This window comes from Aethalodelphis obliquidens, unplaced genomic scaffold (assembly GCF_003676395.1).
Source record: "Aethalodelphis obliquidens isolate GAN/ISIS:26980383/991018 unplaced genomic scaffold, ASM367639v1 scaffold5, whole genome shotgun sequence".
Lineage (NCBI taxonomy): Eukaryota > Metazoa > Chordata > Mammalia > Artiodactyla > Delphinidae > Aethalodelphis > Aethalodelphis obliquidens.
The window spans coordinates 41,046,013-41,072,950 of NW_020837949.1; the positions used below are offsets into that span (position 1 = coordinate 41,046,013).

Sequence of the window (26,938 nt, forward strand, 5' to 3'; positions counted from 1 at the left end):
CTCTGAACCTGCCTGCTTCGTGCTGCTGTCACCAGGTGGCTTGTGGAAAGAGAAAAGAAACCCCTGCCCCGATCCCAGCTGCTGGAGGCTCTGCTGCCCGGGTGGGATCAGCAGTGTCATCCGAGGGGCCGGCGATGCTCTTGCGAAAGAAGTGACTTTGCACATCCTGAGTGGCCTCTGCTGAGTCCCCAAGTTCAGCTCAGGTCCCAGCCACATGTGTGCTGAAGAGGGGGGAAGGAAGGAACAGTGTCCTGTGTGCCGTGCATTTTCTATTTTTAAATGACTGACTTGCCCACCCTGGTGAAAGAGTGCTAGTTTAAGAGTGAGAAGACCTGGGTCTCATCCCCTCGAATCACTCAGCCCTGGGACCTCGGGGGAGCCACTCTGGTTTTCTAAACCTGTTTCCTCAGGCGTAAAGTGAGGGAAATGCATTTGACCTGTGGGCTTCAGGGGGCTGTCCCCTCATTTACTGTTTCCCAAGCAGTGGTGTCAGAGTAACCTCCCTAAAGTACTGCTCACGTCCCCTCTGCTTAAAATCCTTCAGTGGCTCCGCGGCCCACTGCCCTCTGGGCCCCCCGGGTGGGCCCCTCCCTGCTCAGTGCTGCCTTTCATGCCTGTTCACCTATGTTCCCAGCAAGCCTGGGCCTTTCTGGCCTCACAAGGCTGTGCAGGCTGCGCTTTCCACTGCTGGTTCCTTATACCCTCGGCAACAACTGGCTAAACTGGACCAGCTGCAGCCTGCGACGGGTACCAGCTCCCACTACATCTGCCTGCCGCCTCGTGTGTACCCCGCCAGGCGCTGGCTTATGTCTGTCAATCAAGCATTCAGTGCACATTATCTTGTAAAATCCTAGAGCCACCCTGTGCGTTGAGGGAGGGGCTGCTGCTCCCATTTTACAGATGAAGGAATTGAGACTGAGAGATCTGAGTGGCAGCCACACGCTGTTCTCCAATGGCCTTGACACCTGACCTGGAGTAGGGTTACCTGGGCTGTCCCTCCAAGAGCCTCCGTCAGGCTCAGTCAAGCCCCTGGGCAGGGCTGGGTCACTGGGTCTATTTTTCTCACCGTGAATGTCTGGCATATAACATAGTGCCTGGCACATAGTAACCTTTTCAACGATTTGCTGAACAGATGAAAAAAGAGTGTCATATGGACCGTAAGAGCCCTGTGAACCTACATATTTGTGTAAAGTGCTATTAAAAAAAGGTGGGCTTCCCTGGTGGCGCAGTGGTTGAGAGTCCGCCTGCCGATGCAGGGGACGTGGGTTCGTGCCCCGGTCCGGGAAGATCCCACATGCCATGGAGCAGCTGGGCCCATGAGCCATGGTCGCTGAGCCTGCGCGTCCGGAGCCTGTGCTCCGCAATGGGAGAGGCCACAACAGTGAGAGGCCCGCGTACCGCGAAAAAAAAAAAAAAAAGCAAGGTGGTATCAGAACTATTTCTACATGGACTGAGAAGGGACGGCTATGAGCTGGAGTGGTAAAGACCAGATACCTTCCAATTTGGCTGCATTTCCAGCCTCCTTGTGAATGTACGCTGGCTGTTACCTGCAGGAACCACTTACACCCCAAAACCCAGAGAAGTAAGATTTACATCACACTTTAAAGTAGTAGCTAAAAAGAGAGCTTATTGTCAAGAAGTGACTGGATAGTTTTAATCCAGTAAACATTTATAAGTTAAAAGCCCCAAATCTCAAATATCACTCAGATGAGTATAATTTATATGTGTTTATAAGCATATTAGGTATCCTAGAGATAAAAAATATAACATCTGCATTTATGGGAAAATTATGTAATGATATAATCCACTCATAATTAAGTATCAGGAGTCTTTTTTTTAAAATCTAAAACTCCACTGATATTGAATATTTCCAGTGAGTAAAAACTGCTCTTGAATATCATAGGTAGGAGGGAAAATGTATACATTACAGAGATTTACCCAAACCCATATGGGCAATACTAATGAAAGAAAATTCAGAATTAAAATCTGCTGAAATCTTCCACAGAGCATTTCCATACGCACAATTCCTACCACTGAAAGCAAACACTTCACGTATGAATTAAGTGAATCTGAAGTTTTCAGTCAATGAACAATGGGCTCTCCACAAACTTGGCAGAAGCTAGAACTGTGGAGGAGGGATTAGGAGCACAAAGGACAGAAATGCCCCATTTGCTGCCTTGGCTCCAGACAGGATTTCTCCTTTCCTCCCAACACCCAAACTCCCATTTCCGAATGGGCGGCAGTGCATTCCTGATCCAAACAGGAAAGGAGAACCAGGGCATTTTGAAACAAATGGCCCAGAGCTAAAAAATGGGCAGAAATACAAAATTACATCAACGATGTTGGCAAAGGAAAATAATTTTAAATGTCTGTGATCAGGGGAAAAGAAAATGGAAAGGAAAGCCCAGTTCTGCAGATGAGGGCATACCTTCTGGAGCTGAGTCGTGGGCTTCTCCGAAACAACGGCCTTCCAGCATCCTCGGGGCCCCTTCCACTTGCGGATGTTGGGCAGGATTGGCTGGTTTAGCTCCGTACAGAACTGTAAAGACAGAGCACAAGTCGGTATGTGTTCCCGCCTAAAGCCGTTCCCGCTGCAGGCGGCCCGAGGAGCCAGAAAATGTGTGATCCTGACTCATCTGCCTGATTCAGACACTTGTCAGACTTCAGCCCTGTGTTCTCAGAAACCGGGGTTTGCGAAGACCTGGATGGCAAAACAAGTGCCACAAATTAAAAAGCAAACTGTCTACCCGTGAAATACATAATTATCACTGGGGGACTCGGCTCACAGCAATCGATTCTCCTTGTAGCATTTTACCACAAATAGTTCAAAACAAGTTGTCAGAATCCTTTTAATCCCTGTAAAACCAGTGGTTAAGGTCCCAGAAGGGTCTAGATAGGTATCAAATGAAGAGGAAAAAAGATGAATACATGGTGTCTTGTCTTCCCACCGTTTATATTAGAGGCGCAAAAAATGACCCCCAGAATGTAGTCAGTAGTGAAATAACTTTGTATGGTGACAAATGGTAACTAGACTTAACGTAATGGTCGTTTCATAAGGTATAAACACGTCAAATCACTATGTTGTATATCTGAGACCAATACAATATTGTAAGTCAATTATACTTCAATTAAAAAAACACCAACTGACCCCCCCCCCCCACCTTCACCGTGCACCACTATATTGTTCACCTTGGTTTTCCTCTGAGAAGAAAGCCCTCCTGTCGTGGATGGTAACTACGCCCCATGTGTGTTTGTGGGGTGAGCTTCTTTTTGTTTATGTGTGTTCCACCAGTACAGTACCGTAAGGCGACTTTATCATCAAGGCAAAATAAAATTGCACAGACAAAGTAAAATGAGGAGTTGAAAAACTACGGGCTTCAGAGTGTGTGGACCGGTTCCTCTAACTCATGACTCAAACACAACCCCACCTCTTAGGGCTGGTTCTTTTGAGTCGACCCCAGAATTTGTCAGATTTGGGCTCATCTCATTTGAGATTCTCTGACAGCTGGTACTGCCCCTTCCCAGTGACACCCTCCTGTCCCTTTGCTTCAGGACCTTGGACCACCCCACTCATCTCTTTCTCTGCCCGCCCTACAAGCCAATCTCTTGGCTCCCTTCTGGAGGCATCATTGCTTTTTTTTTTGTTCTTTTTTTTTCGGTACGCGGGCCTCTCACTGTTGTGGCCTCTCCCGTTGCGGAGCACAGACTCCGGACACGCAGGCTCAGCGGCCATGGCTCACGGACGCAGCCGCTCTGCGGCATGTGGGATCTTCCCGGACCGGGGCACGAACCCGTGTCCCCTGCATCGGCAGGCGGACTCTCAACAACTGCGCCACCAGGGAAGCCCCATTGCTATCTCTTTAATCAACTGCCCTGGACTAATCTCACTCAGCCCCACAGCTTCAGCTTATACCTCTATCCCAAAGGCCCCCAAATCCGTACCTGCAGCTCAGATTCCTCTCTCGAGTTTTGAATTGTATTTCAACTTCCTTTTTAACATTCCCATCTGAAGGTTTCCATAGAAGCACACACCCAGCAGGTCCCAAAGGAACATGCCGTTCCCCTCCCCCCCATGCCCATCTCAGTTCCTGGCATTTGCATCCTTCCAGCTGCTCTGCCTCTTCCCTCTCCTCCCACATGCCAGCGCTCACCAGGCCCCACCCTGCGTCACGTGTGTCTGGAGTGTCCTCTTTCTGTTCTCCAGCACCACTGTTGTGGCCCGTTTTCAGAACCCATTTTTTCTCACCTGGGTCACTGGCGTAGCTTGTAGAGGTCTCCCTGCCTCTCTGTCATTCGATCACCTACCATCCGTCCACTGGGTAACCCGTGACGTCTATGCTGACGTACCACCCCTGTGGTTCTCAAAGTGTTGTCTGGGGCCCAGGAACAACAGCATTACCTGGGAACTTGTTAGAAATTCTCTGGCCCCATCCTAGACCTACTGTATCGGAAACTCTAGGGTGAGGCCCGGCGACCTGTGTTTTAACAAGCCCTCTGATGCCTGCGAAGGTCTGAGAACCACTGCAGCTGCCACATCCTCCCTAAGCATCCGCCCCAGATTTAGGTGGTGCTGTGGGCACACAGCCGTCAGCTGGCAGCCCCCTCTGGGAATGCCTCAGCTGCAGACAGCTGCACTCATGCCCTTCCTGGGAGGCTCACATCCAATGGCTGAGAGATGCCAGGGTCTAAGGGCCTGTTCTCTGCTCTCCCATTGCTCATGCTGCAAGAGGGAAGACGAGGCATAAGCAAGTACTCAGCCAGTCATTGCCATAATGACAAGCGCTATGGAGAAAATGAGACCAGGCAAGGATGGAGCCTGCTGGGAGGGCTTCTCTAGATGGTTACTGTTCTAGGAGTCATGCTGCTTTGACAGTTATGTGTTTACGTGCCTACCTCTCCCCAGCGGTGGACACCATAAGGGCAGGGACTGTCCCCAAGTCACCTTTATAAAACCCACCTGACACAGAGCATGGCGCCCAGTGACGCTCTGCTGGTGAACCAGGAAACTCCAAGGAAGACCACAGTCCTCAAATCCATGTATGATAAACAAAAGGAGGAATTTCTTCTTGAAGCTAATTATTTAAATAATTGCCTCAATTTTAACCTGACTTTGAGTTTGCCTGGGAAGTGTTCTCTCTGGGATTTGGTCATCAGTGACTTTTATCCATTCCTCTTTCAACACTGCCACGGACGGTGTTATTCCCGATGGGGGGCTTTTGCCTCGGATGAATCCCCATGGCCAGATGGTCCTGGCTGGTAGCCATCCTCGGGTAGGAAATGAAGCACTTGGGAAAATGCTGGTGGAATTTATCGACTCTAATTTTAGGGATCCAGCAGGAAATGCACTTCCAGAGGGTCCGATCTCCTGCCAGGCGATCATTTACGTGCTGAGCGCTCATTAGAGCCGAATCCAAGAATCATTAGAAAGGAGAGCAGCTCTCCACTGCCCATCTGGTGCCTCACTGCTCTCCACGCAGGGGGTCCCGAACCTGGCTGCTCGCCCGAATCTCTGAGGATGCCCCCTGGGAAGCTCTAGTTTTAAAAAGCCGCCGAGGTGATTAGCCAATCAGCTACATTGGAGAGCCCGGGCTTCTGGGGTCAGGCTGTGCTGGGAAGAGTGATCTGCAGGCAGCCAGAAAGCTCATCTCTCCTGACCCTCACAGGACCTTCAGACACCTGAAGACAGGTGAATCTCCCATTCACGCCCCAAACGCCAGCCCAGCTTAAACATTCCCGCTGCTGGCAATGCCACTTTGAAGGGAGGGGTCAGAACGGTGAGGAGGTGGCACAGGCTGGCACTGCTTTCCATGCACACCGCTCTCAAAGATGTGCCAGTTAGCCCAAGTGTGATCATCAGTATCCCCTGGGAACCTAAAATGCTACTGGATTAGAGTCTCTGGGTGGGGCCTGGCAATCTGCATTTTAACAGCCCCTCCAGGTGACTCTGACTGAAGTTTAAAGTTGGTGTTATTAAATGAAGGAAAGACACTCTCCTCTTTCTTTGTTTTATATTTAAAAGCCTTTCCGTCACAGGTAAACTCTGGGAGACAAGGAACCATGATTCCTGAACCCTAAGGGCCGCCTGTACTTTGTACCTCTGAAGTCTCTTGGCCCACAGAATAGATGACTCCTCCCTCTACCCTCTTCTTCAGTATTTATTATGTTATTAGGAATGAGAAATAATATAAGGGACCAGGCAGAACAGTGTTTACGGCTGAAAGCATTCTATGCTCCAATCTTCATGATCAGCATTAGGTAAGGGGTAGGTATTTTCTTCTATTTCTAGGACTGAAAAAAGTACTGCCAGCTCATTAACTTAGCTGACTGTCTGCACTAACAGCTTGCAGCAAGCCTAAGGAGGGGGGCACCTTTAAATTCTTGCTACTCAGAAAGTGGTCCGTGGACCAGTAGCATGAACATCACCTGGGAGTCTGTTAGAAATGCAAGCTCTCAGGTCCATCTCACATCTAGCGCATCGGAATCTGCACTTTCACAGGATCCCACGGTGATTCACAAGCTCGGCAAGCTCTGAGCACCCTGCTCCAGAGCGCCTCCTCTTCTGTACACACCACCCCTATTATCCGCCCCGCCACCGACAGTCCACATCCTACCAGTTATTCGGGAGTGAGGTGCAACCCAGAAGGATTACGCCCAAACGTAAGTTGAGTTTACCTTCAAGATTGCACAGCTGACAGAGGTTGCCGGGGGGTGGGGTGTGTGTGTGTATGAACTGAGGTCTGTCTCCTGACCTGCCACCTCCTGGCCAGAACAGGTGAACAGGTGGGGCCGGGCAGGCAGCAAGGCGTGTGGCCAACCGGCCTTTACCAATCCTTAGATCCCATCTCCCAAAAATTTCAAAGGAAAACAAAAGCATCCTCTGAGAGCCCTCAACCTGAACCCTGCCTTAAGCTGATTTTTGGTTTTGTTTTTGTTAAAAACGGCTGGTTCTCAACTTTTCTGCTTCGCCCGCATACCAGAAGGGAGAAATGATACTCGTAAGGAAAAGTGGCTCACCAGGGCAGAAAGGGTGGAAATGGAGGGGGAAGGTGAGTGTGACTGGAAAAAAGCCTCCCGGGTAACTGTGATCTGTGCAGCCCCAACAGCAGTCCTCCTACCTGCCACCGGTGTTTCTAAAGCCCCATTGTCTGCCTCCGTCAGAATTACCCCGCCTCTTATTTTCAACCGCAGATTTGCCCACCTTACTGAATCAGTATCTCTGAGGTTAGAGCCAAGGTATGCACTTCTGACAAGTTCCCCAAACAATTTTTTTTTTTTTTTTTTGCGGTACGCGGGCTTCTCACTGTTGTGGCCTCTCCCGTTGCGGAGCACAGGCTCCGGATGCGCAGACTCAGCGGCCATGGCTCACGGGCCCAGCTGCTCCGCGGCATGTGGGATCTTCCCGGACCAGAGCACGAACCCATGTCCCCTGCATCGGCAGGTGGACTCTCAACCACTGCACCACCAGGGAAGCCCCCCCAAGCAATTTTAAACCAAAGTTTTAGAAGCTTAGACAACTGTTGCTTTAGAACTCGGCCTTCGCATTTTTAACACCTGTGGTCTGGAAAGACAGCTTTTATTGTTCAAAACAAATAAATACCATTTCAGCTCTCCCACCCTGCCCAGTGGAAGCATCTGACCGAGGCCCTTTGCAGATCACCCCGTAGGATAACACATAGAGGGAGCCTGGCCACCGTACGGCAAAAAGCGTGCAACAGATATTTACTGAATGAATAAATCAAAGGCGTGTCTCTGGGGGAATCCCACCTTATGGCTTCTCTCTCCCAGGATAAGTTACAAGAACCCCCATGGGCTGGACTTGTTTCTCGAGCTTCAGATCAAGTAGGGGTGATGTCACCATCCTTTAGCACCTGTCCCACAACCTGCTGGTCAGATGGCAGAACTTGATCGTCAAGGCCAAATCCACCCCACCCTTCACCTTGGCAATAAGGCGCCTCAAGACAGACATTTAAACTCCAATCTCCAAGTTGTCCAAGGCACAGGCATTCAGGAACGTCAGGTCCTAAAAGTCAAGATTCCTTTGGCTACACTTAGAATGTGATGCACGTCGGGTCTGCCTGGATCACTGGACTCTGTTCATCTCTGCAGTGACAAAAGGTTCCAAGGCTTGACACAACAGATTTTTGCTTGTGGACCTTTGGACTTTGTTTCTTCCCTTCTACCCTTCCCCCTTCCTGAAATGAATACTCCTTAGTTCATCTGGTCCTGATTGGAAAATAACAATAGGAAAGGTGTTCCAACCTCACTCAGTGGCGTGTCCAGGCACCGCCAAGCTCAGCGGTCCCTTCATCTTCCGCATCCAGTTAAGGTGAAAGGAAACCTGAGGCTCTGTGTGCTGGTTATAAAGACATCTTGCTTAGTGCTGACTGCACAGTCAGCTGGAGACAGAATGTCAGAGTACGGGCAGGTGTTTCCAAAGCAAACTCCAAATGGCTACCCTTATCCCGCTTCCTGGACGGTGGGGGGAGTTGGGGGGTAGGGAGGGTATGTTTTCACTTGGAATCCTCTGGGTCAAATTTCCGGATGAAGTTGCTTCCCTGAGTTGGCTATTTCGCTTGCTTTCCTGATTCTGGAGGTGACTTCTCTTTGAGTCTGGAGGTGACTTTTCCGCTTGTCAACCACCAATTCCCTCTGTGCACTCAGCTCTTGGAAACACGGTGTATTGTGGTGGATGGAGAGGCACAGGTGCCTTAAAAAGATAAGCTTCCATCATAAAAGAAAGCAGCCCTGTATTAAGTCAGGCGAGGTCAAAAGACTCGACAGAGCAAATAACACAGACAACATTTTGTGAAATGTTAATAGTAAGCAAGGGCTCATCTTTGCCAGGATGGTCAACCACACCTGTTATAGCCAACATTAGAAGCCAGCACATCTCTGGGTACCTGGCAGTGATCACGTGGAGAGTGAAACCAAGGAATGGGCAGGGGCACTAAAAACGTCAACACACTCTCAGAAGAACACTGGGCAGTGCAAAAGCCCAATTATGCCTGGAGCAGTATTAATCATGTTTGGCCTTTGGACTGTAACAAATAAGCTTATTACAAAGTTTTCCGGGCATATTTAGACTTTAAGATGTTGATATTTTGTAAGGCCATATTGCCTACGGGGCAGCGATACGCTCAAGTTACTTTGCTCTTTCCCACTAAGCGCTAAGTGCCTTAACGGTTCTTAGGCGTCTTAAAGGCCCTGGTCCACCTCTCCCCAGAGCAGGGCACACACACAAAATGTACCATGGACAAAAGGCAAAAGTGAAGAGTCTTTCACTCGCCTTTCTCCCCCAATCTGTATGGAAGAGAAAGAGATTGTTCTCACAGAGCCAGGATGAGGTGTAGTCACCTTTGCTCAAATGCAAACACAGGAACGTATCCCAGAGGGGAGACAGGTGCAAGGTGGGACAGAGAGCCGTGTGTTTGGGGCTCCAGGGCCGCTCTGAGCCCCTCACACAACACTGCTGCAGCACTGCTTCTAAAAGCCTTTCCCAGAGGCCCTGGAGTCCATGGAGGGAGAGAGGGAAGCCATTCCTCTGCCCCTTGGGGGCTCACTGAAAAACTATCATTTTCTAATATTGAGAGAAAGAACTGGGCTTGATTCCTTGTAGCTTTGGAAGTGTCCTCAGAGGGCCACTTTCAGGGGCTGGAAGAAGGGGAGCTTGGAGGAGCTCGGGACCCCAGGCACCCCTGGCATTTGACCTCTTTGGGTCTCTATCTCCCCATCTGTAAAGTGAAGGGATGGGAGGAGATGACTCCCCCCCAACCAAGGGTACTTCCAAGTCCCAACACAGCATGATTCCAGAACACTAGGAGGAGAGGGTAGAGGAGAGAGGGAAAGGCAGGAGGGTGGGGGGAGAGAAGTATAAAACTGGGAGAGAAAATACAGGATTCTCAGAAACATGAACACTCCTTTTTCCCTCTTTCTCTGTGATAATCGCCACATGAACTCCATAAAGAAGCTGACTGCGCCACACACAGGGCATTGGGTTAACTTTCCAAAGGCTTTCTCCCCAACGCGGAGAATGGATTCCACTCTTCCAAAAACCGGCCTCAGCTTTCCTTAACATGCCCTAAGCCCCATCTGAAGACTCCTTGCTGAAGTGCCTAAAATAAGAGCTTACTTTTAATAGGTGGCAATTCTAATAGGTTAAGTTTGGGTAAACCCAGCAATAGTAAGAAAACACAGGTGGCCAATGATCCCCAGGCAAGTTAGCTTCTGAACCCTGTGAAAAAGAGAGAGAGCCAGAGGCAGGAGGAAGGGCGAGGGAAGGGAGCCAGCATTTATTAAGTGGGCAATTTTCACGTATTATCACATTTGATCCTAATGACAATCCTGTGAGGCAGCTAATAATTCTCTCATGTGACACGTGAGGAAAGCAGGGCTTAGAAAGGGAACACAGCAAGGTCACCCACTGCCGGAAAGTGGGCCGGGGAGGGTTAAACCTGGGGTAGCCAACTCTACTGGTCCAATGCACTTAACTCAGGAGAGAAGGCTCAGAAAACACAAATTAAACCAACTGCCCTGTGTGACAATGTGTGTGGGGGTCCTCTGGAGCTAAAAGCTGCACCACCACCACCCTGCTCATGTCAGTTTCCTCACCTATGCACCAGGCTGCCTGGGTCCTGAGGACGCTGCCCTCCCGGGAAGGTCAACACATCAGACTACAGGCTTCCTCCTGGTAGGGGCCAGGGGCCGGTGGGACACACAGCCAAGCGTTTAGAGCTTTATAGGGGAGCCCTTACCCTAAAAGCTCAGACCCCTGCTTTTCCATCCGTCCGGAGAAGCAATGGGCTTACCGCCCTTTCATCACTCTGCCCGCGAGCCCCAGCTAGGTCAGCTGCAATGAGCACACTCCTCCATAGGGACCCGAGAGGATACTGCAGGACTGTGCATCCTTGTTTAAACATTCTTATCATGCTGAGGAAGATACAAAGCAACCAAGGAGACATCCCCTCAGCCTCCACAACCAGCTAATCATCAGCTGCTTTTTCAGAGTCAAGGGAAGTAACACCCACATGCCCCCCATCAGCGGAGCAGCTGCTGGTCCTGGTAGCTTCTCTTCCGTGCTCCCAGGAGTTACTCAGCACATGTTTCCTGAACAAGATGGTTAAAAATAAGCACGGGGGGTGGAGGGGACTTCGCAAGGGCAATTAGATTCTTTTTGCAAGGGCAATTATAAAATGGAGAGTACGAGGGAGTTGAAGATTCATGGAGATGGAAGGCAGGCTAGGACGGGAAGGGAGAGGCATGCGGGGGGCCTGGGACCCTCCTGTGGGGATTCCACACTCCTATGCTGCCACCGTCCTTGTCACCGTCCTCATCATCCCTTGTTTCTGCTCTTCAGGGACATTTCCAAAGGTTCTTCTCTTTGGATGCTAAGACTCTTCATCTGAGATGGGAGTTAAGACTGTGCTAGTAATTTTGGGGTTTTTTCCCCCTTCCCTTTCTTTCTTTCTTTAGGCTGTGTTGTGTCTTAGTTGCGGCATGTGGGATCTTTAGTTGCAGCATGCGGCCGCATGCAGACTCTTAATTGCAGCATGCATGCAGGATTTAGTTCCCTGACCAGGGATCAAACCCAGGCCCCCTGCATTGGGAGGGTGGAGTCTTAACCACTGGACCACCAGGGAAGCTCCTCCCCTTCTCTTTATTATTTTTTAAATTATTTTTTTAAAAATAAATTTATTTACTTTTGGCTATGCTGGGTCTTTGTTGCTGTGCACAGGCTTTCTCTAGTTGCAGCGAGGGGTGGCTACTCTTTGTTGCAGTGTGCGGGCTTCTCATTGTGGTGGCTACTCTTTGTTGTGGAGCATGGGCTCTAGGAACGCGGGCTCAGTAGTTGTGGCTCGTGGGCTCCAGAGTGCAGGCTCAGTAGCTGTGGCGCACGGGCTTTGTTGCTCCACGGCCTGTGGGATCTTCCCGGACCAGGGCTCGAACCTGTGTCCCTTGCATTGGCAGGCAGGTTCTTAACCACTGCGCCACCAGGGAAGTCCCCTCTCCTTCTCTTTAAATTGAGGTTTATGTTCTGGTATCAGTAAACACAAGCTCATTATAGGACAATTTGTAAAGTAAAGAAACAAAGAAAAATTTAAGTAGAATATCATTGTGCAAAGACAACCACTGCTAACATTTTTGGTAGATTCCCTTCTAGGATGTTTCCTATGCATTTTATTAATATATGTATATCTGTTTATTCATAAAGACACACAGTTTTGTTATAACTGTGCCACATTATTACAAACTCTTCCAAGCTCACTTCATGCACCATCTAACATGCTATCATATGGACACAATGTGCTATCCCCCTGGTGGTGGATGTTTCGTTGGCTGGGAGGAATTTCTGCCGTTTGGGGGCTCATTTCATTTCAATATAAACATCCTAAAATCACCTACTATGGTAACAATAAAACCTCACCACTCTATCCTATGTGCTCACAATGGTTTCATCCACATGTTTAAAAAAAGATCCTAAGTTAAAGTCGTAATGTTTTTGTTTCTGAACGTAAATCAAGAGGGTTTTTTTTGTTTTTCAATATACATACTTGTGATAAACAGGTGGCAGCACAGGGGCCTAAAGAGTGAACGACCACAGACATTAAGCGCCTGAAATGTACCATCAAAAAGGAAGTTAACACTCTTTTTTTACATCTCCGACTGACATAAGAGGTGGGAGTCTTCGTAAATAGTTTAGTTTCTTTCATCTGCAGATAAACAATTCTCACTTTTATTTTTTCCCCTCTAGGTTTGTTTTTAAAGTCTCTTTAGAGAATCTGTCCTGATGTCAACCTGTATCTGCTAGGACCGTCAGGTGCGAAGGGCCGAGGGGGATCGCAAGCCGGAACTCAGTGGGAATGTCCACTGTTTGCTCTGGGGCCTTAAACAAAGCTGTCCAGACTCGGGACAGGAGCCTCCACTCCTTCAGTGCAGGAGTCCTTCCCGCGTTCTCAGAGCTTAAGCGGGTCATGTTCATTAGTTAACGGGGAGGTGAAGAGCGCAGACTCGGGAGAAAAGCTCCCAGGATCCAAACTTTGGCTCTGCCACTTACCAAGAGTTTTGACTTTGGCCAAATGGCTCCCCTGTTCACGCCTTCCCTCTCCTCGGCTGTAACAGGGGATAGCAATCATTCCCGCCTCATGAGTTGGATATTTGTAAGGCGGGGTGCACACGGCCTGGTGCACGGCAAGCCTCCTCCGTGTTCCTGTGGTTGTCATAGAGACTAAAAGTCCCCTGTTTTAAATACTGGGAAAACAAGGCCCATAGGGCCTTGGACATAGGGCCAAGGACACAGGATAGGGCCAAGGACACAGGATCCCCGTCTTCGACTCTCCACATGCGGCAGCACAGTTCCCCAAACGCAGCAGCTGGGGATGTGGGCAGGAGTAGGGGTTGCAGCCGAGTGCCACCACACTGCATGCTGGAAGGCAGAGCCCCTTAAAACTCAGATATGGACGGAGGGATGGAACACGGTAGTGTTAATATTCTTCTCTGGCGAGCACGAGAATGGATTCATCCAATCATTCCATAAAAGTGTAACAAGCACTGACCACGTCGGTATCCTGGGCTAGGCTCTGGAGCTCCAACGCCAGCAAAAGAGACGTGGTTCCCTGCCCCCCTGAGCTTACAGTCTGGGGATGAGGGGTGTAGGGGTGCCAACGTAGGCACAGTTATTTATATTTTTAAAAAGTTACAGTAATTATACTTTTATTGAGGTCATTTCAGTGCCAGGTACTTAACACGCATGAGTTTATTTCATTCTCACAACAGCCTTCTAAGGTAGGTGTTATGTTATTAGGATCCTCACTTGGTGGATGTGAAAACAGAGGCACAGAGAGGTTAATTAACTTGCCTAAGATCACACAGGCAGTAAGGACAGAGCCAGCATTTGAACCCAGGCAGTCTGGCTCCAGAACCCATGATCTGAGGACAGCTGCCTTCTGTCTCTGCAGGCACAGTTATGAATCAAATAATCATCCAAACATGCAGCTGAACTTGTGCTGCAAAGGAGCGGTTAGGAGCCTGTGGGCATCCATGATGGTGGCAGTGGCTGTGGGGGTGAGTCTGACTTAGTCAGGGAAGGTTTCTCTGAAGAGGTAAGGCTTGCACTGAGAACTCCAGGATAAGAAGGTGTTAATTAGGCAAAGAGGAGAGGGGAGCATTCCAGGCAACAGGGGTAGCATGTGCAAAGGGCCTGTGATGGGGCAGAGCCTGGAGAGTTTGTCGGACAGAAGGTCAGTGTGGCTGCAGCTCAGATGGTGAGGGGCTGAATGGTGAGATGAGCTTAAAGGAATGGTTAGAGTCCTGGTCATGCAGCCCTGTGGGCCTGAAAGGAGTTTGTTTCTTACCCTCTGAGCAATTCTAAAATCAATGAAGGGCATGAACAACAGATCTGCATTTTGAAAAGGCTATAGGGTTGCAGTGTAGAGTTAGGATGGAGAAAGGCCAGACCAGTTAAGTAGTGCAGTAAGTGATTAAGGGTGGCCTGACTGACAGGAGAGCAGTAGACAGATCTGAGAGATAATTGGGAAATAAGCACAACCTGGATCAAAAGAATTGAAAACAAACGCTGCTAAGTGAATGTTCATAGCAGTACTATTCACAAGAGCCAAAAGACAGAAACAACTCAAATGTCCATCACCTGATGAACAGATAAACAAAACGGGCTATATCCATACACTGGAACAGTACTGAACTAACCCCCCCAAATGAGGAACTAATACCTGCTACCTCATGGACGAACCTCGAAAACATTATACTGAGTGAAGAAAAACAGATACAGAAGGCCACAAATTGTATGATTCCATTCACATGAAATGTCCAGAAGAGGCAAATCCAGAGACACAAAGCAGACAGGCGGTCGCCAGGTGCCGGGGGAGGGAGGGATGTGGAGGGACCGCTCAACAGGTGCCGGCTCTCCTTTACGGATGATGAAAATGTCTTGGACCTACACAGAGGTGACAGGTGCACCACACTGTGAAGCTACTAAATGCCACTGAATTTTTCACTTTCAAGTGGACTCTTAAAATGATTAATTTTATGGTATGGAATTTTATGTCAATAATTTAAAAAGCGACTTGGGCAATGGACTAGATGTTTAAAATAGAGCAGAGAAACCACTCTTTCATTCAACAAATACCACATCCTATTCTAGGTACAGCTGTGAAGTCGGGCTGTCCCTCAGGGAGCCCTAGATCAGATGGGGAACAGGGAAGCAGGGCCACAGCCCTGGGGAGGCCGCCTCTAGACAGGGTTATTCCAGCCTTCTCTCCACATGGTTATATAATGCACCTGGGAGAGACATGCAGAGGCCGGTAATTCTTGGAATATAGGCTCTCTGAAGCTTAAAAAAGACAGTTTTAGGGCAAATAAAATAAACCCCTTGCCCAAATTAGACACTAAACTTGTGAGTAATGCTGGAAACTAATTATTCTAAGTGAGAGCAGGTCTGAAAATAGCAAAGCGTTTTGGAGGACTTTGTGGCTATTTTAGAAGAGCGTAGGAGAGCTGCAGGCAGAGTGAAGTCCCACAAGTTAGAGCAGAAACGCTGGGATGGCCATACCATGGCTTGCACCAAACATGCCATTCCATAGATGCTAATGCTTTTACCTCGCTGGAGAAACATGCCAACAATAAAGGTGGAGGACACAGAGTTTCATTTGGTACTTCCTACTGACACGCTGAACCAAAAACTCGACAGGAAATGTCAACCATACATGTTACAACATTTTACGTGTAAAGGAAAAAGGCATCTGCCCCAAGATGATGAGAACATTGCCTAAGACAAACCATGTTGATTTAGCCAACCGCAGTTCTTCCTTTTCTAGAGTCCTCTTCCCCCTTTGACATTTTCAGGTAAAGAAGCTCAGAGAATGAGTAAGACGGGTATAGATGGAGGAAAGACAGTCTCTAACCCCCAACAAACCATCCCACAGTACAACTGATTACTAAGAGCATTTTTACCCGTGAGCAACAGAAAGCGTAGGGACAGGGAGAGAGAAAGCCGACACAAAAGGGTGGGAAACGATTATGTAGGTACTTAAATCCGAAGGAAATAATGGAGGAGCAGAACAAAGCCAGCAGTTTACATCAGCTCCCCAACCCTAACCCTCCCACACGAACACCCACATATTTTTTTAAAACCCCAGAGAGATATTTTCTCTATCCGTAAACACTGCAGACTAGTTCACTCTTAGACTCACTCTAGACGGCAAGGCTCCAGCACTGCCCATACATGTTTCTGTGAAGAATGCAGAGTTATTTAGGAACTGTCACATTAAACAGAATTAGTACTTATGGACCATTCAGGGAAATTGCTCTGGTTGCCATTTTTCTTATAAAACTCCAGCCTCCAGCTATATTCTAAATGGTGTTTATGCAGCCTGTCGTCCTCAGCAGCAATAATCATAAAGACTTCAAAGCTGTGGGTGAAAGTATTACGGATTCATGACTTACTTTATTTTGACTTGCATTATGCCAAATCCTAGTCTCTAAAGCCTGCATATTTCCTATTTTATTTCAGGGCAAACCACATAGATTTGATTGTTCTTTTCTATGTGGGCAGCCAGGGATAGAAAGACCTGCAATTTTTCACTCCCAGACACTTTATGGCAGCAGGAACTGTAGGTGGTAGTTCATGAAAATAGCATCCTCATTTTGGAGAACGTCCTGAGACCCCTTGGTTCTCAATTTTTTTGTGCAAATGGGAAGAATGGAAAGCCAAATCCCCGAACTATCTTTCAGTCAACCTCCCTTCCCATCACATTTTTGGCCAGAGGCAAGTAAAAATAGCCAAACTGTCTGATGTTAGTTTCACAGGCTTTTCAGGCTCCTTCCAAATTACTGGGAGTGGGTGGAGTGAAAGCAAACAGGACAGAGGGGAGTGACACAAAGATCAAGTTGCAACCAGACGGGGCCACATGGACGTCATGACAGTGTCCTGCAGGCACAAGGATGACTCCATATTCATGGGTTGTAACCCCGGTGTCCTCTTTACTAGAACGCTTGCCATGAGCCAAGTACCACTGCTGGCTCTTTACACATGCTGTGTGATGTGACCCACACTACGGCTCTGTGAGAGAGGCATTCTCCTTGCTCAAGAAATGAGAGATGTAGGGCTGGAGGGGATAAGATCACCCATAGGGCAAATGGCTGAGCCAGGACCCAAATCCATGTCCATGTTCCCATCATAGCACGCAGCTTCCAGCTGAGGCAACTACAAGGAGGGCAGTAATAGGATCAAACTTGCATTTTAGGAGGGTTACTCTGGTAACCATACAAAGGAAGGATTGAAATGAAAATTACAGAGACCAAGTAGTAATTTTATATGTTTTAACTTTTCTCTCTGCTTCCACATTTTCTAGACATTTCACTTTTCTAGGAAGTCTTAGTATAAACACCAATTAATTGGCTTGAACTTTGTCCATGAAGAAGATGTATAAGCACACACACACGCTTTATTGTTTTTCATAAATAAAAGGTGATTCAGTGTTCTTACTAAATAAATTAAGCACCAAAAACAGCATAAAAAAAGTCCCTCCCACATCCTAACATGAAGGCTAGAAATACTTATTACTTCTTCCCCTCTTGTTCACAAACATAGCCAAGCAAGCTAAGTGCATAACAAGGACGTCTGGGTGATGAGAAACAAAATGAACAATCGATACGTGGCAATTTATTTTCTAAGTAGAGGTTTCAGCCAGACGGAGAGAGGGAGGGAGACAAAGCATGCCTGACAGAGAAGATTAGCAATAACGCAAAACTACAGTCTGATTTCTTAATCAAGGGGGAAAAGGCTCTAATGCCCCCGTCCCCACTCAACCTTGGAGCTGGTGCAAATGTTGGGAATTCAGGCAAAAACCCAGAATTTGTTATCTTCCCTTCCAGGTTCAGCCCTTTGGCTTGTTAATGCCGGGGATCTTGTTTTAGTCCTGGGTACTTCTCATCCTTCTGGATCCCTAGAGCTGGACACAACAGGAAGATGCTCTGTGACACAACAGTGATTCTACAGAGCCATGAAATCTCTTGACTGGCCACTTGTGTAGGAAGCCACTAACTGCTAACTAGGAGGGCAGGTCATTTTACAGTAACTCATATATGAGAGCTGCTTTGTTTTCCCTGGCTGGCTTCTTCCAACCTAATTAACTCTGCATGTGAAAATAAGCCTGCATTTCGTGGACAAGGGTTAGGCGGGACAGACAGGGCAAGAGAAGGAATGGGGCGGCAGTACAGAGTGCGGTGGGGAAACCAAGTCTAGGATCTAGAAAGGGGTCCTGGATTATGCTCATAAGGGATGTCAGTATACGGTTCTGAATTTCTGCAAAGATAGATCAAAATCTCTAAAAGTGGGTTGGATGCTCTCCCAGAAGTTGGGAGTCTTGTTAAGGCCCAAACTCACCATTTCAGTGCCTCCCAAAGGTTAACAAAAAATACTTTATCAGCTGTAGGAATTACTCATTCTAAGTAGGTGGTTAGCAATCTGATAGATCTCTCCACTGAATTAATTCTGGCAAAGCAAGCCTTAATGACCAACTCAATCAGGATAATTTTACCTAATGAGAACATCCAGCATAAATGTTTTTAGCAACTGAGCCAAATAGTTTCACCTGCCAGCCCTTCCGTTTCATTTAAAATTATAAAGAAGCTTGAATTTTGCTAAATACAAAGTCATGCTCTCAAGAAATGAGTGAATGAATCATTCACAAAAACTCTCAGAATTCTCTAAAACAGTGAATTGAAAGTTCTCTCTGTACCAACTCATTGTTAGCATTTCCTGGTAAGAGAAGCATTTTAGGGTGGACCAAATAAGACAGGAAATTGCATATAACTCCTGTCATCATGGCTGTGTGAGTGTTTGTATAAGGTGATGGCTACATGGAACAATTTTGGGGGTAATGCAATGAGTTGGGCATATTTTCTTACTGTTCAAAAGCAAAAAAGAGTTAAGAGACTAACAAGGCAGGAGGGAAAAGTGCTTAGGATATACCCAAAGGTAAGCAGAGCCTTTCCAGTGCTGGAAAACAATCCCAGAGCATGCCGTCTTCCCCTCTTTCAAGCCAAGAAATGGTCTAGAATGGCAGTTTTCAAGCATTTCTGACCATGACTCATAGCAATAAATAAATTTTTATATGTCAATCTGGTATATTCTATCCATGTGTCTGCCTGCCAACTGTGTAGGTATGTCTGTATCCATCTATCCACCCATCCACCTATCCATTCATCCAGACAGCCACCCACTCATCCATCCATCAATCCATCCATATACATATACAATGAAACAAATGATGGTTGTAATTTACTCAATTGATTTCATAACTTATAATTTGAGAATTAAACTCAGATAGTTCTTAGTACAAAGTCTTTGGTCTTACTAGAATATCAAAATGCTGTCTACTTTTCATTTTTCTCTTTGCCAAAACCAAGTGAAATGTTTTGTTGGACTTTATGTAGATAATGCCTTAGAAGTCTCCTCAAACAAATGAAATTGTGTCACTAAATTTGAACCAGCTTTGGGACACTGAGTAAGAGCCACTTTTCAGAAACCCCCAAAATAAAATACCCCTTCAGTAAATGTGGTGTCTAGGAATATAGTCAGCTTTCAAAATTCACTTGTTTCTAATAAGATTAGCAGCTAAATTTTCATCTGAAACAATGAAGGCCAGAAGGCAGTAGAATGACATATTCAAAGTAGTGTCAATGAAGAATCATATCCAGAAAAACAATCTTTCAAAAATGAAGATGAACTACATTCCCAGACAAAAAAAAAGGGAGAATTTGTTCCTAGCAGATCTTCCTTATAAGAAATACCAAAGAAAGTTCTTCAGGCTGAAAGCAAGTGACCCCAGACCAACTCAAATCCTCATGAAAAAAATGAAAAGAACCAGTAAAGGTAATTATATAATTATAAAGACAGTATGAATACATATTTCTTCTCCTTTATTCATATTGTGTGAATATTAATACATGTATACAGTTGTATTGTTGGGTCTATAACATATAGAAATATAATACAGCTGACCACCACAAAGGAGCTGGGTAGGAGTAAAGATGAGCTAAAATAAGAAAATGATGCCAAATGGTAACTGGAATCCACAGGAACATACAAAGAAAATCAGAAATGGTAACTAAGAAGGTAAATGTAGTTAACTCTCTAAAATATACTTGTTCTCCTCCCTTCTCTCATCTTCTTTAAAAGACATAAAAGTATATAAAGTAATGATCATAAGAATATATAGTTGGGTCTGTAGCATAGTTAGATGTAATATGTGTAACAATAGCACAAAAAGGGGGAAGAGGGAATAGAGCTACATAGGAGTAATGTTTCTACATCTCATTGGAATTAAGTTAGTATAAATCTGATAAATTAAGATGTACATGGTGAACTCTGGAGCAACCACTAAGAATATAACTCAAAAAGCATAGCAAAAAATATCATTAAGGAAATTAAAATGCTACTTCAGAAAATATTCACTTAGTGTAAAAGAAAGCAGTGAAAGAGAAAAGGAGGAACAAAACAGACATAAGGCATAGAAAACAAAAAGTAAAATGGCAGATGTAAACTCAACTATATCAATAATAACATTAAATGTGAATGGATTAAACAACCCAATGAAAAGGCAGAGACTGTCAAGCTGAGTAAAAAACAATATCCAACTACAGGCTGGGTAGAGGAGATAAATTTAATATTCAAAGATACATGTAAGTGGAAAGTAAGAAGACTGAAAAAGTTACATCATACAAACAGCTATCATAAGGAAGCTGGAATGGCTATACTAGTATCACAAAAATAGTCTTCAAAACAAAAACTGTTACTAGAGATGACAAGAGATTTTATAATAATAAAAGGGTCAATCAATCAGAAAGACATAACCATTATAAATATATATGCACCTAATAACAGAGCCCCAAAATACATAAAACAACAACTGTCAGAATTGAAGGAAGGAACAGACAATTCAACAATAGCTGGAGACTTCAATACCCCACTTTCAATAATGGATAGAACTAAACTGATCAACAGGAACTGAAAGACTTAAACAACCACATAAGCCAAATAGATCTACAGACATTCACAAAACACTCATCCCAACAACAGCAAAACACACATTCTTCTCAAGTCACATGAAACAGTCTCCAGAATAGACCACACAGTACAGTAGACCACAAAATAAGCCTAAATACATTTAAAGGACTGAAGTCAAGTAAAGTATCTTCTCTGATGACAATGTAATGGAATGAAATTAGAAATCAACAACAAAAAAATTGGTGGGAAATTCATAAATAAATGGAAATTAAACAACACACTTGCAAATAAACAATGGGTCAAAGAAGAAATCACAAGGGAAATCTAAAACAAAAACTGTGAGATGAATGAAAATGAAGATGCAACATACCAAAACTTATGGGAGTCATCAAAAGCAATGCTTAGAGAGAAATTTATAGCTGTAGATTCCTAATAAAGAAGAAAGATCTCATATCAATAACCTAAGCTTCCAGTTTAAGACACTGGAAAAAGCAAGGAGACCCCAAACAACCCAAAAACCAAGGAGAAGGAAAGAAACAATAAAGATTAGAGCAGAAGTGAATGAAATAGGGAATAAAAAACAACAGAGAAAAATCAATGAAACTGAAAGTTCTTTGAAAAGCTCAGCACAAAAGTGAGAAACCTTTAGATAGACTGACCAAGAAAAAAAAGAGAGAGAAGATTCATGACATCCCCCAAACCTGCCTGAGCTCTAGCTGCCCACACGGACTGGGGAATGCTGTCAGGGGAAAAGCCATATAGATGTGGAACTCACCCAGTGCTAGTTCCTTCTTTTGAGGGTTGACATCTCTCCAGTTTTTGGTTTCTCTTAAGTGCCTTCAAATAGTTGTTTGCACTTTACCCAGAGTTTATAATTGTTATTTGAGGAAAGGTTAGTCTGATACAAGCTACTCTGGCATTACCAAGAAGTGGAACCTCCAGATGCCCTCTCAGAGAGGAAAGAGGGTGTCTCAAGGGGAGAGTCAGCACAAGAAAAATATTAACATGAACACATTATGTTTAAATCATAGGTTAGACAAGTTCACAAAACCAGCCCACCATTTATGAGCCACCAGAAGATGCCAGCAAAATTCTCTCTAGTTGATGATAAAATGATTCTTAGCAAAAGATGGAGAGGGGTGATTTTTCAAGGCCCCCTTGACTTTCAAACCTGAATGAAATGATGTTTCTGCTTTTGTTATAGGTCTTGCCTTGGCCTCTGCCTGAGTTTGCGATCTATATGGCTATTATGAGATTTCTCTTCTTTTCCTCTACAAGTCCAGAATCAATTAGGAGACTAAGAAGTAATGAAGCTTTTAGAGTATGAAGACAAAGTAATGGAACCATCAAGGGGAGTGTCCCCAAGGACAACCATCACAGGTAGAAGAGAGCAGTTGATTCAGACTCCCCAAGCAGTACAGCTCACCTAGATAAGACAAGCTCTAGGAATGATTTCTTTCCTTTTCCCACTCCTATTTGTATCTAAATGGGTTCAAAATTTTTTAAAATGTTTTTTAACATAAAATCATTATGGATGCAGTATAAAAACAGAAATAGGTACCCAGAAATTATAAGAAAATAGACAATTGCATATACAAATTTTAAGTTCTATATAAAATTATTTCATAATACTTTTCAATAGAAAGCAAAAAATATTTTCAATAAAAATGCTTTGGGGGCTTCCCTGGTGGCGCAGTGGTTGAGAGTCCACCTGCCGATGCAGGGGACACGGGTTCGTGCCCCGGTCCAGGAGGATCCCCCATGCCACGGAGCAGCTGGGCCCGTGAGCCGTGGCCGCTGAGCCTACGCGTCCGGAGCCTGTGCTCCGCAACGGGAGAGGCCACGACAGTGAGAGGCCCGGGTCCCAAAAAAAAAAAAAAAAAAAAAAAAAAAAAGCTTTGGGTTAGAAGTTGGCTAGGGTAAGCTATGATTTATTAGGTTAACTGGGACAGGGGCTAGGCTCCTGAGGGTTAAGGACAGCTGAGAGGAGATGAAGGTTGGTTGTGTAGGGTGGGAATTTACATTCAAGATAACTATGAGTACATGAAAGAAGAGAAATAGGACAGTAGCAAAGAGGAAAGTAGGACAGTAGGAACACGTTTCAGATTTCAGGAGATCTAAATATGTCTCAAGTTACCAGTGAAGAAAATGATGCTAGAAAGAAAGGGGTGAAGAATGGGATCACAGGTACTCTATGAACCAGATAATCTCCTTAGAATAACCAATATGGGATCAACCATAAATCACAAAAAGGTAACCAAAGGGATGCTATTTCTGTGCCAATGGGATGCAGTCTCATCTAAAATCTGACTGGCCTCTAGCCACATGAAGGACCCTTCCTGCACACCTTGGGCACTATGCCTCCCTGGGAAGGGTGGGCCGTCCCACTCTGAGAAACATTTCCTCACTAGGCTACCATTTTGTAATGAGAGAAGATATTTCAGCATTTCTGGTGTAGAGAAATGAGTCCTACCTACACCAGGGCCCAGAAGTATGACCCTGAAGGCCTCCATGGGGAAGCTTCAAGAATGTAAATTCAACCGCATGTATAGGTTCATAGGTGCATTTTTGTGGATGGGGTCGTACAGCTCTCACCTGATACTTCAGAGGTCAGCCGCCAAGCACCACTGATCTAGAACAGGAGTTGGCAAACTTTCAGCAAAGGTCCAAATAATAAATATTCAGGGTTTTGTGGGTTGTACCTTTTCTGTCACAACTACTTAATGCTGACATTGTAATGTGACAGCAGCCACAAACAGTGAATAAATGAATGGATGCATTGGCATATTAATAAAACTTGATGTTTAAAAACTAGCTATCACCACATTTGACTGGAGGGCCCATCATCATTTGCCCTGATGTAGAAAGACCCTCCTGTGCAGGACTCCCGGGCACTCAGAGGGCACTTCTGTCTTGGTGCACAGCCCCATCCTCCAGATTCCCTGCCATCCACCTTGTTCCTTCCCCCTGCCTCCTCCAGCCACAGCTGGAGGTCTTACGGGATCTTCAAAAGTTGATTCCATGAGCTTCCCTGGTGGCGCAGTGGTTGAGAGTCCGCCTGCCGATGCAGGAGACGCAGGTTTGTGCCCCGGTCCGGGAGGATCCCGTGTGCCGCGGGTGAAAAAGTTGATTCCAGGAATATTAAATGAATGATAAAGGAAATTTCAAAGGAAAAATGAATTACCTAATTATGTTTTGTTTTTTTCATATTTCCTTGGATGCTACGAGAACATTATGTGTCCCCAACCATGACCTGATTTTGTTTTGGTGTTTTGGGGGGCATTGCTTATCACTATTGTATTTAAATAAGTATTTGTTTACTTGTTAACATTTTCCTCACCAATTATGTGAGCTACATGAGGGTAGGAAAGATAATCATCTTGATCACAGCTGTATGTGTCTCCCAGCCTAGAACAAAGCCTGACACAAGTACTTAATAAATATTGGTTGAAAGAATGAATACATACATTTTTACATAGTTGTAATTACAGCAGGTACAACTGCTTATCCTCCTTTTTGTAAACATTATATCGAATTTCTACAAGGCTAAATGATTATCATCTTTAATGGCCACATACACCAGACCACGGGCAGACCTACCACAGACTGTTTAAACCCACCCTTCCTACTGAGCAGTGAACTGCCTGCAATGATTCATAATTATAAAGCATGCTGTCAAATGCCTTTTCCACATATTTATGGATCATTCCTTAAATACACTCCTAGGAATCTACCTTGGTCACAGGGTAGGGGCATCTCAAAGGCTAATGAAATACACCACCCCAGAGCTTCAAAAGGACAGCGCCTTGTCACTACCCTCCCTAATGAATGGGGACACTGGTGTTATCACAACTTCAACATTACATATCATTGTTTAAAAACCTTTGCCGGGCTTCCCTGGTGGTGCAGTGGTTGAGAATCTGCCTGATAATGCAGGGGACACGGGTTCGAGCCCTGGTCTGGGAGGATCCCATGTGCCACGGAGCAACTAGGCCCGTGAGCCACAACTACTGAGCCTGCGCGTCTGGAGCCTGTGCTCCGCAACAAGAAAGGGCCACGCACCGCGATGAAGAGTGGCCCCCGCTTGCCACAACTAGAGAAAGCCCTCACACAGAAATGAAGACCCAACACAGCAAAAATAAATAAATTAATAAACTACTACCCCCAACATCTTCTTAAAAAAAAAAAAAAAACCTTTGCCAACGTAATAGTACATTTAAAATGATCCTGCGGGCTTCCCTGGTGGCGCAGTGGTTGAGAGTCCACCTGCCGATGCAGGGGACACGGGTTCATGCCCTGGGCCGGGAAGATCCCACATGCCGTGGAGCGGCTGGGCCCGTGAGCCATGGCCGCTAAGCCTGCGCGTCTGGAGCCTGTGCTCCGCAACGGGAGAGGCCACAGCAGTGAGAGGCCCGCGTACTGCAAAAAAAAAAAAAAAAAAATGATCCCTCATTGTTTAATTTGCTGACCTTTGATAGCTAATAAAGCTAAAAGGAATTAAAAAGTCCTATTTTGAGACTCTACTTTTTGCTCACTTCAAATAAAAGCTTTTCATAAACAGAGAAAGGTACCAGGAGCCCCTCAATACATTGTATCTTGTGACGGTTTTAAAAGAATAGGAGAAAATGCATCTTCTTCCCTTTTTGAAAATGAACTGTGAAGCCTGACCCATAATTCACCAAGATGCTCCATTTTCTGACAGTTGAGGTACTTGCGGTGTAGCCCAGCCAAGAGCCCTTTCCAGAACGGGGTCAGGGCCCAAGTGTGCAGTTTGCAAAGCAGAGCTGGTGAGCGGCTGGCTGTGGGGGCCCCTGTGGGCCTCAGCCAGACTCCACACAGCGAACCCGAGGAGCCTGAGCTCCACCGGGGCCCCCATTTCTGCTCACTAGCCCTTCAAGGAAGGTAGCAAGCTGCCTGCTGGAAGGGATCTAGCCAGGAACATGACTACAATGAATTTAATCATGATTAGACACAGATCTGGCTCAATCCACTTAAAAAAAAATCTAACAGATACATGAATACTGACCACTCAAGATGGCATTCAAATTAAGCTCTATGTGAAGGACTAGGCGTGGGAGAAAAATAAACCCAGGGAGCTGAAGAATCTCATTCTGATAGTTTAAAATCAAAACAGAGTACTGTTTCATAAAAGGTGTATTTTACGTTAAGATTCTTGAAGCAATTCATTTTGACACAGAGCCTACAAAGGGCGAGTCTGCTGTGTGTTCTCTACCCTCCTGCACGTTTCTCATCACCTTCCCTCCCAGGCCCCTGGACCCTCTGCCGCCCTCACATCTCTGAGAGGTCCTCTGCTCTCAGATGCTCCCGGACAGTGTCCACATCCCAAGCCCTGAACCTCTGACTGCCCTCCTCCTCTAACCCCCAGCCCACGTTCTCTGTCTCCCCTGCTGGGCCAAGAGGAGCTCATGGAGACAAACACCACAAGCCTGTGTCTGTTTCGCCACAAGGATTAGAAGATCTGGGTTTCAGTTCTCCATCACCTGGGCCAGGGACCAACCCTCTGCATCTGCTCCCAGCCCTGAAATATGCAGCGACAGCAGCACCAGCAAAGTCTGCTAAAGCTGACGGCCAGGATAAACGAGACCATGGAAGACAGGCAGCAGCTGTACTGAAGGGAGCCCTGGAACGGAGCTGAGTCCACCAGGGTTGATGGTAGACTACCAACACAACTGTTACGGGCCCTGGACGAGGAGGACACTTCAACACCTCTGGTCTCTGTGTCCTGTCTGCAAAATGACAAATGACAGGGTTGGATCCCCTGAGCTCTGACATTCTGGTTTTCCACATATGCCATTCAAATGTATTTTTTAATATAAATTTAATTAATTAATTTTTTGCTGCATTGGGTCTTTGTTGCTGCACATGGGCTTTCTCTAGTTGTGGCGAGCAGGGGCT

The 26,938-nt window shown here is 46.0% G+C and overlaps 1 protein-coding gene across 4 annotated transcripts in view; it reads right to left on the minus strand.

The window, feature by feature from the left end:
- The window catches only part of EEPD1 (endonuclease/exonuclease/phosphatase family domain containing 1), a 120,793-nt gene that overhangs the window by 13,646 nt on the left and 80,209 nt on the right, over positions 1-26,938 (minus strand). For all 4 annotated transcript variants that reach the window (XR_003431933.1, XR_003431932.1, XM_027102192.1 and 1 more), the window contains exon 4: positions 2,429-2,539. Coding sequence is in view for 2 of the 4 variants with exons in the window: in XM_027102192.1 (XP_026957993.1) it covers positions 2,429-2,539 (111 nt within the window). In the remaining 2 variants the exon portion in view is untranslated. The remainder of the gene's footprint in view (positions 1-2,428; positions 2,540-26,938) is intronic.